Genomic DNA, 14,779 nt, shown 5'->3' with positions numbered 1-14,779 from the left:
GTAGCTCTGGGACACTTGACATCGTGGAGTGCCTCTATCTTGGGTAATCATACCCAGGCACTTTTGCTTTTTAAAACCTTCTCTATACAACAAAGATGGCTCCTAACAGGGAGTTACATTTTTCTATCAAAAATGTAATTTTTATCTCAAAGCAATATTATATGGGCTGTAAACTCAGTATCTGCCAGGCAACACAGTCTACTGGGAAGGGCGTCACCATGGACAATGTCAGCATTTTAGAGATGTAACCTTCTATGAAAAAATGCTTGGCTTTAAAATATAAAAACTATTTTTAGGCACCATATCTGTGTGTGGTGATAAAGTGTTTAGCATCATACTCTCATAAACATTCTAATGGTTCTTATGTGCCTTCTGTTTAAAATTAATCACAATGGCTCCTGCAAGGCCCAAGATGCCCGCTGCACTGGTTCAGTTCTCTGAAGGAGAATGTTATTCATAGTATTGTCATTCTAGTCATGTTATTCCCTGTCTTGTAACTCAAAACCTAAATTTGAAATCTTCGTACATCTTTCCAGCACCTCACATCCCTTTTGCAGCCCCATTAATAAGATATTCTTTGCAGTATAAGAAGCAACTAGTGTTGGAACTGTGTCTTTTTTTTTTTATTAACTTGAGTATTTCTTATATACATTTCGAGTGTTATTCCCTTTCCCGGTATCCGGGCAAACATCCCCCTCCCCCCTCCCCTTCCTTATGGGTGTTCCCCTCCCAACCCTCCCCCCATTGCCGCCCTCCCCCCACCAGTCTAGTTCACTGGGGGGAACTGTGTCTTGTCTGGACATATCAACTTCATTAATTCATCAGTCATCTTCATATACTTCTTTATAGAAGCAGGCAACCTCCAGTTGGAAAAACTGGGACCCACTGAGCAGAAACCCAAACACATCTGATCTAAGCTGCCATCATGGGCCATGTCCAAACATCAGTGGACAATGATCTTGACCCCTGGACAGTAGGAAGCTTCTGCTTAGTTTCTGGTTTGCCAGCTCACCTGGGAAGATTGGTAAACTGACTCTCTGGGGTTCTCTTGTTTTTCTCTACTCCACTCTCCTCTGCCTTTTTGAGGTAGAAACTAGCTATTGCCATTGAGGACTGGATTAAGAATAGCATAAGATGCATTGCGATGTAGTTTTAATGGCTCCTAAGTTCTGCTTCAATAAAGACATAAATTTCTGTTAGATGAAATGTGTGGTCTCTTCCTGTTTTCTTTCTTATTTGGGGAACTTGATGACATCTGAGCCCTGGCCTACTTACCTCTGAAGTGGGAATGGTAAATTCTGTTGAAGGATGTTGTGAAGGATAGAAGACACAAATCGAAAATATATAGCAAGGTTTCTACCATAGAAAGACAGTAATGGCCATTTCTACTCTCCTCCACTTCTACTGACTGCAGGTCTCCAAGTCTCCATTCCACCACACTGCTGTGCTGAGTGTTAACCGGCCACTTCCCCACAGTCCTTAGAGCCAAGGACCCTGTCATCTGCTACAGAGGCAGTATTTAGCGGATGTACAATCCTAGGACTCATGGAAGGAATCAGCTCCACTGTTTCTTAATGCCATCTGTACACTAGGGAAAGAGAACCTGCCTCAAAGTCTCGGTGTGATGGCTAACCACACACGTTAGTGCACCGAGAGACATCAACAGAGTTCCTTCCTTTACAGATTAGTAATAACCAGTCTATCCTTTCTTTTATACTGTCTGCAAACATTTGAGAACAGCTTGGGATTGGTGATCACTGAAAAGGGACAAACTTCCCAAAGAGAAATTAAATGGAGCATGCATCTATATTTAAATGCATGAATATCCAGCAACAGTGAAATTGCATTCATCTTCCCTTCCATAAGTTCTTAGGTAGCTGTAGAACAAGTTCAAAATATATGACTTACTTCTTTTAGAAAATAGGGCCTTCTCCTGTAGATTAAGAAGGCTTTTTTTTTAATAGTATACATTGGTTGCGTTAATGAAAAATGCCACATAATCCAAACTTCTCAAAGTTTAATTTAAACAGTGCCTAAAGTATGAGTAACTAATTACTGAATACAATTTATTTCTTATTTTTTACGACCAAACCCAGTCACTATTGCTGATGTCAAGAAGTGCTTACTGACAGGAGCCAGATATGGGTGTCTCCTGAGAGGCTCTGCCAGAGCCCTTCTGATACTAATGAGGATGGTTGCAGCTAACCATTGGACTGAACAAAGGGACTCCAATGGAGGAGTTAGAGAAATGACTGAAGGAGCTGAAGGGGTTTGCAACATCATAGGAAGAACAACAATATCAACCAACCAAACCCCACCAGAGCTCCCAGGGACTAAACCACCTATCAATGAGTACAGATGAGGGACCCATGACTCCAGCCACATATGTGGCAGAGAATGGCATTGTCCAGCATCAATTGGAGAAAAAACCCTTGGTCCTGTGAACACCTTTTCCCCCGAAATAGGGGAATGCCAGAGTGTTGAGGTTGGAGTGAGTGGGTAGGAATGGGAGCATCCTCAGAGAAGCAGGGGGAGGGGTATGGAAGAGGGGGGAAAGGGGCTAACATTTGAAATGTAAACATATAAATATCTAAGATGGCTTTAAACACGGTTTTCCTGCGTCAGTCTCCTAAGACTGAGATTACAGGGCTAAACTACCACTCTTATAGGTGACTTTCAAATGCTTTAAATGATGACAGTGACTCATGTGTCCACTTTAATGTCTGTCTGAAGATCACTGGAGACACTATTTTGCTGAAAAAGAGTGGCAGTCATATGTCTCAGGCATGGTTTTCAGGTGTCAGTGTTGATGGCCTACTGACTGTGGGGCAATCTGGTGCTAAATCTTCACCAAATGGTGCTCACCTATCTTTATTCAGATGTCAAAGATGTCCCCACATAAAAAATCCTCCTGCCAAGGATTTGCTCTGATACCATAATCACTCAACTGAGACCTAAGGATTTCCTGTCATAGAAGAGGCGTGTGTGTGTGTGTGTGTGTGTGTGTGTGTGTGTGTGTGTGTGCGCGCGCGCGCGCGTTTGCTTATAATAGTTTGTTTAAATAAACTTTGGAGTGGAAACATAAATCAAAAGCACAATGAAGAGACACTCTGAGCACAGAAAGAATTAGGACAGAGTTAAGGAGTCAGTCTCCAGAGAAAAACCATGGTTACTTCTAAAAAATGTAAATTAATATTCATTCAAATGCAAAATAATCTGGTAAGACATCAGGGAGGTAGGAGTTAAAAGACAGAGGAGAGACACTGCTGTCAGACTTAATGCATAGTGGTAATTCTTTGTGTATTTCTTGGTAAAATTTAGATATAATATAGTATCTCTACTTTATTGTATTCATAAAGGAGTTACAGATGTTAGACCAGTGCCCAGATTAGAGTCAAGGCCAGTCAGAGTCTGTTAGATGAGAGATTCCCTTGTGTAACATCAGATATTTGATCCTGCATCCATCCTGGACTTCTGCAATGTAGTGTTGTCTCCTATAGCTCCAGGATACGGCAAACCAGAACATTCACATATTCTTTTCACATAATGCTGTGTGTATGCACATGTGTATGCATGCTTTTGTGTGAATGTGTGTGTCTATATGAAAGTGGAGGTTCATGGGTGTATGCATACATATGGATGTGCTTGTGTTTGTGCATGGGTATGTATGCTTGTGTGTGTTCATTCATACATGCATGGCATGTGTGTGTACATTCAGCAGACTAGATGCACAGTTGAGTTTCCTTTTCCTACATTTTCAGTGGTTGAAGGCAGGTCTTACATATTTATCTCTGTATCCCCAATACAATCATGTAGCATAAATAGACACTTTTAAAATAAATAAAATCACGTGGCAGCAGGAGGACTTTGTGTGTTAGGAGCTTCATCAAAGAACTTAAATCCCAGAGAATGGAGCAGACATTTACCAAGCACAAGAAATACTACCTCCAGCAATGCTTGGAGAGAAGTTGTTTAATTCCATGAATTACTATAGAAAGCTTTGAACAGAAAGTTAGAACTACACCAATCCTCTTACACATGGACCCCCACATGCATACATACATACAGTACACACAAGCATACATACAAAAGTATGCTTGTGCCTCAAGCCATACACATGTATGAACACACACAGCTACATATACAGGCATGTGCATTCATATGCATGTACACACAAACATGCACATATAAGCACGTATACACAAATGCCATGCATATATGAATGAATGCAGTCATGCACACACATTGTGGCAGCGTGAATATGAATGGCCCCCCAGAGGCTCATGTCTTTGAATGCTTAGTCACCAGGGATACAGTACTTGGAAGGAATTAGGGGGCGTGGCCTTGTTGGAGTGGGTGTGGTTTTGTTGGAGTAGGTGTGGTTTTGTTGGAGCAAGGACTTTAGGGTTTGAAATGCTCAAGCCATCGCTTCTCGGCCTTTTGGCTAAGATCAAGTGAAATGCTCAAGCCAGGTCCAGTGTCTCTCCCTTCCTGCTGCCTTAAGATCCAGATATTGAACTCTCAGCTGCCGTGTCTGCCTGTGTGCTGCCATGCTCCCCACCATGAAGATAATGGACTAAACATCTGAAACAATGAGGAAGTCCAAACTAAGTGTTTCCCCTTATCAGAGTTGCTATGGTCACTGTGTCTTTTCACAGCAATAGAATATGACTAAAATACACACACAAACACAAGTGCATACATATGTATTTATACACACATGAAACCCCCCACTCCCATGTAGGCACACATATGAACACACACATTCATACAGAAGTATGCACACATGGCCAAATGTGCACATGCACACACATGCATAAACACACATGAAAATGCAAGTGAATTCACATCATTATAGGAAAGAAAGCATTATGGCTAATGATTCAATGACACATACATTCTAATAAATGATACTGCTTATGTTTTAACAGTTCCCAACATTATATACATATATTGTAAAACATTGACGTAGTCACTGAAGAATCAGTGATAGGAGACCAAGTGTTGAGCATGAGGACTTAAGATTGATCAATACAGGACAGGAGCACGGCTGCTACTGTCAGTATGGGGTTGGAAAACTCTGCTTTCCTCAGAACAGTGGTGTTAATGACACACAGGGCAAAGGGCCATTAACAACTGCCACACGGATATCACACAACGCACCTTTCTGCTTCTTCCTCACTTCAGTGTGTCACAGCTCTGCCTGTGTTTATTTATTTTCAGTGTTAGACAGAAAGACCTCCAGCTTGAGAGGAAATTGGCTGTAGAGTTTTGAAATGAAGTCCAATGAATTACTGCACATTTATTTTTAGGATAATGGGAAAACTGCCCAGGTTAAACTTTCTGAGAGCACATTAAACCAAATACGATGATTGGTGAATTATCTCCTCCAGAGCCCAAATGTTAATTACACAAATTACAGTGGAGAAGACTATCAGTTATTTTTGTGGACTGCAAATGATAAAGCCTTCCTGAGTTTAGAGACAGGGAAGATCCAGCTTCTGCAGCTGTTGGTGGACAGCCTTCTCTCATTTCTCTTCATGAAATGGCCTCGTGGGAAAGTCTGACTCTAAGGCAGTCTTGTTTAGATGCTTAATTATCCTCTCCAGTTGAAAGAAGCATGCCGTTCATAGAAGCAATTTCATTTCTGTCCTGTTTCAGCACGGCCTACCAATGACAGTTCTCCTATAAAAGTTTCCTAAGCCTCCTTGTTTCTGACAAAGGGTCAGTGCTTCAGGCTGTGCAGCACTGCATGGCCCAATCACTTAGCATATATGTAATTAATTGTGGCCATCTATTGGTGGCATGTCCTTTTCTGCCAGGGGTATATATTCTGTTTAATGGTCTCTCACTTGTACCTAACCCAGGGCCTGGGTATGACAGATAGTTAGTAAGTTAGTACATGAGCTAAGGTCCTTCAGGGAATTAATTTCTGAATAATTAATACCCAAATGAAAGTGTTATAATGTTACAAAGCAATTACAAATACATCCATTTTATAAAGTCTTGCCTTGTAAATAATGCATTTCTATTATGTTATATTTGTTTAATCATACTGCATTCAATGTCTATCCTACTAATGTTGTCACACAGTGAACCATCCAAATGAGAATGCAGCATAATTAGTTATGATGACCAGTTTACAGAGCAAAATATTGACTTACTGAATATTCAATATATTTCTGGTCATTGGGCATATTAAAATAAGCCAATAAAAATGTCCCTGTCCCCCACAAGGCCAAGTTCCAGGCCTGAATTAGTAGAATTTGCGAGTGATATTTTTCATCTCTTTGAGAGACATTGTGTAATACCTGACCATGTCCTGGTTCACGCTGACTCTGTCAATGTCTTTGCAAAGGAGTGCAATAGGCTTTTCAACCAACTGGATTCATTTACTTAAGGGGAGGCATTTCTCTCATTTATAGTCTCTATTTCCTGAACGTTATTTTTTCTCTCTCTCTCTTCTCTCTTCCACGTAAAACCAGAAAACCAATGAAAACCAGCTGTCCTAGTTGACTGTGTCTCCCACTCTTACCCTGGGAAAGGAACACTCAACATACTTGCTTGTCAGCCGGGTAAGCCTTTCTCGGGGTACTTCACCAAACGTGAAGAAAACGTGATGTATATCTTTATACCACACACTTCTGGTCTTTACATTCTCTCTTAATTCATATTTAGCATTCTAGATGTTTCCCCACTTGGCCAACGGGTTTGACGGTGTTTCCTATATGAGAAAGGAAGTGCTGTGGTTGAGGGGCTGGAACCATCTGGGTTTGAATCCTGACTTTACCACTTCCTAACTGTCAGGAAGGCAGCTTGATTTCCTCCTGAATAAAGAGTGAATAAAAACTCGTCTCTCTTGAGGGGCTGAGGTGAGTCCAGTGGAGCCTAGGACATGGGCACTGGATGGTGGGAAGCACTTTGTAATGCCACGGTTGTCAGTCACATCATTGGTTCAGTGAACACGCCTGCCATCCACCTCTGGTCCTCCTGGCTTATGCACAGCTGTCTGCCATGAACTAATGCACAACCCAGCTCTGTTTCAGCTTCTTCCCAGCCACTAAAGTCCTCCGCTTATGTCTCATTCCTGGACACTCCTAGAAGCCTCTATCTACTCTATTTGAAACTTGCTTAGCAATAAACTGGAAGGAGGATAGAAGGGACCTGCTCCATTACAAGCTTATGATGTTCTAGAGATCCTGTAGGGTACAAGAATCCTCCCACGAAAGAAGTTAACACTCCACTAATGAGCCCAGAAACTTAAGGTCCTCTCACTTGCCCCCATTCTCACATGTGCTCTTGGACGGTGGCACAGTGAACCCTGTGCTTGAAGCTGAATGCATTCAGTTTTACTTAAATAATCTGTGACTTAGCCAGAACATAAAACCAAAACCAAAACAGGCCTCTAAAAGCGAACAAAGTGCACACATTTTTAGAAGAGCCTTCGTGGAAGCCTCTGAATGCTCCAGCCCCTTTCGGGCTGCCTATGAGTAGGGGCTGCTGGATCTCAGAATCCTGGGAAGGAGGACAACTTACTGCTGATGCCCAGCCCACGTCCACCTCCGCACTCCATGTCAGCTTCTTAGAAAACACACTTGTCTCCAGCAACAAACTATGACACAATCTGGAAATGCATTCTAATCTTCAAAGGCAAACATGTTTCCTGGAGTTTACTGAGGTGGAAGGAATTTTAAAATGTTTCTACGGAAGGTAAAGTCTGAAAGGTACCCTGCAAACTATTGCAAAACCAGTGGCTAAGTGGGTAAGTAAGATGTTCTTTAAAAATGTGCAGGTTTTACTGAAAGCAAGATAGTGCCAGGGAAATTGTATTACTGCGGAATTCAGATTGTTCATTGATTCCAAGCAATAATTCCTATCCTCCCATATACATGAAGCTATGCTAAACAAAAAGACCAACTAAATTTTTGTTTAGAAATAGTATATCAATATTATATCAAAATGCATTTATGGAAAAGACAAACGTGTAGATAATTTGCAACTGTATTATACATTATATAAATGCCATATATTTGTACATATACTGTGAACATGTAACACATGTATATAAATGTATGCACAAATATACAAATATGCACAAATATGTACCTTTAATTACTAAAAACCCAGTGTTTTGTTTATACAGGAGATACATATAAACACCTCACTAGAGTTGAAGCTGTATCTTGAGAGGAAGAGAATCCCTGGCCAGTGTCATGACTTGGGTACTGTTTGAAAGTATGAGTCACAGTGTAAATTTATAATAGCCAACCACATTCATTCTTCGATATTGTAGGCAATGCATATGGTTAAAATAGCATCATAATTTCAGGTGTAAAGAAATGTCACCATTTCTTAGAAACAAGCACAACTAAACGGTATGAAGTGTTAGGTGGTCTCCATGACAATGGGATGAGGAGGAAGAATGAGGAGGAAGCTTCCTACCTTCCATCGCCCTCTTAAAGAAGACCTTGCAGCTCCCACAGGTAAGCACACCATAGTGACAGCCAGATGCTTCATCCCCGCAGATTAAACAGATCTTCTGAGGTAAGGAATCAAAGCCATATTGTGGGCTCTGGCTGGCTTCTGAATCTGGCCTTGAAACGCAAACAGATTCTGTTTAGTTTTAGGTACACTGCTATCTGATAAAGACAGCTTTCTGGTATTGATGAGAACAAAGTTTTTGTTTTGTTTTGTTTTTTAAATAGAACCATAGTATTTATTTATGGGGCTTTTTGTTTATGTTTTTGTTTTTTGCTAAAGGTCTCATGTAATTGGGTTGGCTTTAAACTTGTTCCTTATCAAAGCCTAGCCTTGAACTCATGAAATTCCAGCTTCTAAGTGTTGGCAACAGAAGCACCACCATTCCCAGTTTATAAGTTGCTGGGGATAGAAGTCTGGGCTTAGTGTATGATAGGTAAGCAAGGTTTCTAGGAACTGGTCCGCATCCCCAGCTCCTAGGGCCATAAACACACATACAAAACTACACACACACACACACACACACACACACACACACACACACACACACACACATACCACGTGTACACACGTATTTGAATGTCAGTGGACTAAACTTGATGCTTGATATCATAAACTCCCTAAAATGGATTCTTTGGACTCACAAATCATTAACATTCATCAGCTTAATAAAAGGAGAGCCTGTGGGTGCACCCTTTCATGTTCACAAAAGCTAGAAATGCTCCTTTAAAAAGAGCTCCTTATACAGAAGTGATTTCGCCTTTGGCAGATGAAATATGACCTCCTTCCTGAATGCTGGGTCACAACAAATACGGCTGAGCTTCAGGAGTTTAACTGGAATTAGCAGCAGTTCCGGCTTGAAAACTCAGCCCTGGAAACGGTCGACTGCTCCAACATATACATATAGATGTGATGTTAAGGCTTTGTTAACGCGCTGACATTACTTTGCCTAGTTACTGTGTCTGAGACTCCAAACCCTGGGCAGTTTTCCCCCTTTCGTGTCCATTACTTCAGTATGTGGGAGTAAATGTTCTTGAAAACACATATGAGGAAAGTAAAGGCGTCTGCACCAGTGTGAGGATTCAATGCTCTGGCAGCCCTGCCCTTGGTGTTAAACACTTACCTCCTCACTCTTGATGTTCCTAGGAAAATTGGGCCAGAGATCTGCCTAGATCCCTAAGGTGTTTCTGATATCAGTTCTGAAGTCACACTTAAGCCCCACCTCTCCCAGAAAACCTGGGCTTTTGCACCTCAGTCTCCCAACACACACACACACACACACACACACACACACACACACACACACACACACACACACACACACAACACACACTCACTACACCATACCACACACACACCCGTGAGGGCATTGCCCTTCTTGCAAGAGATTTATGAAGCTCCTAACAAATCCTCACCACAATAAAAGGTCTTGAGTGGCGCCTCAAGTTTTGAACCTGGGTGCTCCTGGTTCAGGAAGTTTGCAGGCAATGTTTGGGAAAATGGTGCACAACAAAATGGTATCTCTGCGCCTCCTTTTACGCTCCTCCCCCGAAAAAATGTAAGAAGAAGGGAGGCACTGGAGAATGGGTGTCAGGTCTCCAAAATCCAGTTCTCCCTCCCCCACTGCCCTGGCCACCCTGCTACACCGAGATGGGGGAATGGAGCATGGCTGGGCTGATGGCAGGTGCTCACCTCAGGTAGTTGAGGTAGGGCGGGTAGACTTGGGGCAGGCTGTCCTTGAGCACCGCGGCCTGGTAACCCAGCTGAGGGAGCCCATTGAGGCCGAGCGGCGGGTAGATGGCCGGTGCTGCGGAGGAGGTCGGAGCGGCGGGCAGGCTGTCCCGGGGAAGCAGGCAGGAGCTGGCGGCCGGGGGTTTACAGGGCAATGGGGCGAACGAACCCTGCGTGGGCGGCGCGCCCTCCGCTTTGTACAGGATGCACTCCAGTGCGGAGCCCGACGAGGACACTGGCGACACCGCGGCGCTGCCCGGGCCGCCGGCTACCGCCGCCTCTCCGGGCCTGGAGGGTGGCGCTCGCGGCGGCGCCGGCGGCAGCGGGAAGTCTGGGAAGGTGGCGGCGCTGGCTCCGGCCAACAGGTAGGGGCGCGGCGAGCGGGAAGCAGCCTCCGTGCCCTCCTCCTCCTCCTTGATCTTCAAGCCGGGAGGCTGGAATTCGCCGTAAACTGGGAACCCGTCCTCTTTAGGGTCGCCTTCTGGAGGGTAGGTGCAGTCTGGGAAGTCACCGCAGGGCACCGGCGGGGATGGCGCGGAGGGCGAGCCCCGAGGTGGAGCAAAAGGGACTTGCGCTGCAGCCCCGCCGTCGTAGCTGTCTCCCTCCAGCAGCTGCCGGGTGCGGGCGGCTAGGAGAGCGTGGTTCAGAGGCAGAATGGGCACGTGAATGAAATCCACCACTGTGGTGGCCAGTGGGGAGCGCCCGGGGGCAACTGGAGCGTCTTGCTCCAAGGAGACCCTGGGAGCAGAAAACCGGGAATCTTCCTTGGGGACCAAGGTGACGCCTCCTGGGGCCGCCGCGGGCGCGTTGGCTGTGACTCCTCCTCCGCTACACATGCCTTCCAGTGCTCGAGGTTTGCTCTTCAGAAGCGGACCCGCAGAGCCCTCGGTCTCGAGACCACCGTCCTCCTCCACCTCCACCGTAGCAGGCTGCTGAGATGGCTTCACCCCTGCCCCGGGCCAGTGAGCACTCCCCGAGGTCGGGAGCAACAGCTGCCGGGGTGGTGACAGCCCTTTGGGCAGCACCTTCTGCCCTGCTCCTGTCCCGGAGCTGTCGCCAGCCTTGCTCTCTGGCCGGCTCATGAGCGGGGACAACAACCCCTTGGTAGCGGGGACACTGCGGGGGTCTTCTGGAAGCTCTGGCCCAAAGAGACACCAAGAAGTGATGGCCTCGCAGGCTGGAGGGCTGGTTTGGCTTTGCTCGGGCCCCGAGGGCGCCAACAGGGTGTCTAAGACACTGTCTAAGAGTCTGCTGTCCTTCTCCGGAGCTCTGGGATTTCTGCTTCCTTCGGCGCGAGCGGCTTCCACTCCAGAGAAAGCTCCCTCCACGTCGGACAGCGACTGCTGATTTTGTGTCTTTTCGTCTGGGAGCTCCTGAGCCTGGCAGGACCGAGAGAAGAGCAGCCGGTCCAGGGAGATCGGTATTGGCGAGACTACAGACGATGCGTCCGAGTGCTGACTCCCCTGGAAGGGATCCGGGTCCAAGCGTGCAAGCAAGGGAGACCCGACGTGGGTGGGGGAGGGCGCGGCGCCAGATGTGTGGAGAGTCCGCGGATCCTTTGCCTGCAGCTCAGTCATGACGACCCGAGATCCCCTTTTCTCCTCCCCTGTCTCCTGGGAGGAGGGAAAAGGGAAGGAGGAGGGGGTGCCGGTGATATAGGGGCACAGGGAGGGGGAAGTGGGTGTTGAGTCGCCGGACCCGTGGGATCTCCACCTCCTGGTCGGGAGGGGCAGTCTTGGTCAGCTCCTGTTCTTACCCTCCACCCAGATGCAGAGGAAGGGTGGTAGTCGCGCTGTCCCGGCGGCGTGGGGTGAGAGCAGGAAGAAGTAGCTGGATCAAGCTGGTCTCAGAATTGGGCAAGTTTTCAAGAGACTTTTGCCCTGTTTCTCCTTGGATGGGAGACCCGGTGCTGGAGCAGCCGGTGCTGCAAAAAAGGGCTCCCGCTCTCAGGACTTCTTACGTTAGTTGAAAGCTAGGCATCTTAGGAGGTTTACATCACAGTCCTCACCAAAACCCTGGGACTAAGAAGTAGCCCGTTCTTAGTCGTTTTCAGGCTGTGACAGTCAGTACAGTCCCTGGGTTTTCTACAGTCTCAGCGAGTTCTGGTTGCAGGTTGGTCTGTTAAGCTAAGTGAAGCTAGCAGAAAGGCAGAATCCTCACACCAGTAAATACTACAGTGCCTGATAGTGACAGTCTAGACTGGCTCCACAGCTTTCTAGTAAGCCTCCGCGCTCTAGGAAGGCCCGCCCCAAACCCCTCCCTAGCCAATCACTGGCGAGATCCAAAACTGGAGTTGGCATTCCACCTGGAACATCAGACTTCGAGAAGAAAATCTTCTAAACATATCAGAATTTATACTGCCAATTAAGAAGTATGCCAGTCCCGAGGGGAGAAAAACTATACCCTATCAAAAGCAAATTTTTTGTGAAGACTTCAGAATTTGAAATTTGTAAAAGTTCAACACAGACAATGACATAGGGTGACATTATTTTTATGTGTAAAAGGTATAAAATGATCACCAATTTTTTTCATTTTTATTATGTATATATGTCTCTGAGTGTATGTCACATAGTTACATAGTTGCTCAGAGGCCAGCAGAGAGGGTGAGAGCCCTGAGAGGTGAAGTTACAGGTGGTTGTGAGGGGTCTGATGTAGGTGCTGAGACCCTAATTGGGGTCCTCTGAAGGAGCAGCAAGTGCGCGTGTATGTATGCATGTGGGCCACTGCATGTGTGCCAAGACCGCTCCCAAGACCAGGCAGTGGATTTCCTCCTTCAACCATGCCGATTCTGGAGATATAAATCGTCCTGAGTTTGGAACCAAGCACTCTTACTGGCTACCTGTCCAGCCTGCCTTTAAACATTAACACATTCAAACTATTCCTGTGACAAGTGGGCCACCAATGTGACTCAGCAGTTAAGGATAGAAGACGGTTGGTAATGCATCTGCCTGTGTGGGGAGTCTGGACATCAAGTGTCACATTTTGGTTTGTCCTAACGAGCAAATTTCTGTGTTTTCACGAGGTTCCCTTCAGTCCTTATTAAATATCCTGCATCACATCTTAAGATTTCCACTGGGGAAGCCAAACAGCATTTTCTCCCTCAATGTTTCTCTACTCTTAGAATAATTATCATTGAGCTTTAAAAATAAATCACTTTAAATTCATGAGAACACTGTAGAGGGGAGAGACTATATATTTTATATATAGTCATAAGCTAGTGTCCACGCTCAATCCAAGATCAGTGGACATCTTGACACTGTCTTAAGCACGCCCTATTCAAAACTGAGTTGGTCATTTGGGAAATGTCTTTGAGTGTGTCCAGGTCCTTTTTCATGCTGACGCCTTGCAGTTATTCTCAGCCAGGTCTAGAAGATTGGGAGAACACTCCGAAACTTCAGAGCAGGTGGGGCTCTTGGAGGCCAGCTACCCGGGTGTCTGAATCACCAGGAGGTCCTACATGTGGGAAGGGAATCTCTGTCACATTGGACCATTGGGTTTGGGTGTGGACTTTTCCAGCAATGAGTTATCGCTGACTAATTTTAGATGTATGAGAATTAGGGAGGAAGAAGAGAATTCAAAAAAGCTGTTATTGTATGTCTTTACAGTAAAAAATGTCCTTACGGTATGTCCAAATGGAAAAAGAAAAAGAGTGTGGGAATTGCAGTGGGTATTCTGAACAGTGCATAGAGTAAGTGTAGAAGGCAAAGAAATGAGGCTAGCAGGTAGCCCCCTATATGAGCATATGCATGTATAATGTATATGGGGAACCCTGACTGAAGACAGTGTGAGACATAGAACCTTTGCCTCCAGACGTGTACTCATTCCCTCTGCACACTGTCCTTCCCCTCCCTTCCTTGCAATACTGCTACCACACAGTGACCAATGCTCTGCCTTCTATCACTGTATAATAGGACTTCTAAAAGTTCCTGTCTGCTTTACTAGGTGTTCTGTAAGCTATGCTCTGGATCTTAGACATGAGGGTAATTTTTGTTTTTTACTTTATATTAACAGGCATCACTTTTCAGAATAGTTTTAGCTTTCTAAAAAATCTACAGTGAATAAAGAGTAACCATATTCTCTCTGTATGGCTTCCTGCGTGTTGCTATTAGTGAGTTCAGACTGGTGTGTACTTGTTAACTAATACCCAGAATATATACAGTTTTCTTCCAATATTCATTTATTTTCCACATTCCACCCAGGACACATTGTCTCATTGTTATCATGGCTTCCCAGCATCCGCTGGGCTATCATGGCTCTCAGATATCCCTTGTATTTCATGACCTTGATACCTCTGAGAGCTCTTGTAGGGTGACATTCTCTAAGTAGTCATAGATCATGGGTTTGGGAGATAAAGTTAAACTTGGCATGTGCTGCTTCACCGCCTAACATAAGGGTTCACACTGAACAGGGATTACGATAGGATGTTGGGCTTCAGCACCTGTGTGTAGCGGTGGTTCCCAGGATCCTTCACGGGGTATTAGTTCCACCCTTTGGTAGGAAGTCACTAAGAGCAGTAAGAGTCAATGTGACGGGGAATGTGTGGAAGCAGGAAGTTACATTCTCTGCTCCA

At 45.2% G+C, this 14,779-nt stretch overlaps 1 protein-coding gene across 1 annotated transcript in view; it reads right to left on the bottom strand.

The window, feature by feature from the left end:
- Pgr (progesterone receptor) overlaps nt 1-12,329 on the bottom strand; it is a 58,937-nt gene extending 46,608 nt beyond the window's left edge. The window contains 2 exon segments of the mRNA NM_022847.2: nt 8,443-8,594; nt 10,171-12,329. Of these exon segments, the coding sequence (NP_074038.2) occupies nt 8,443-8,594; nt 10,171-11,786 (1,768 nt within the window). The 5' untranslated portion in view covers nt 11,787-12,329.
- Between the last annotated feature and the right edge of the window lie 2,450 nt (nt 12,330-14,779).

This window comes from Rattus norvegicus, chromosome 8, assembly GCF_021556685.1.
Source record: "Rattus norvegicus strain SHRSP/BbbUtx chromosome 8, alternate assembly SHRSP_T2T, whole genome shotgun sequence".
Taxonomy (NCBI): Eukaryota; Metazoa; Chordata; class Mammalia; order Rodentia; family Muridae; genus Rattus; species Rattus norvegicus.
This window is presented reverse-complemented; position numbering and strand designations above follow the sequence as displayed.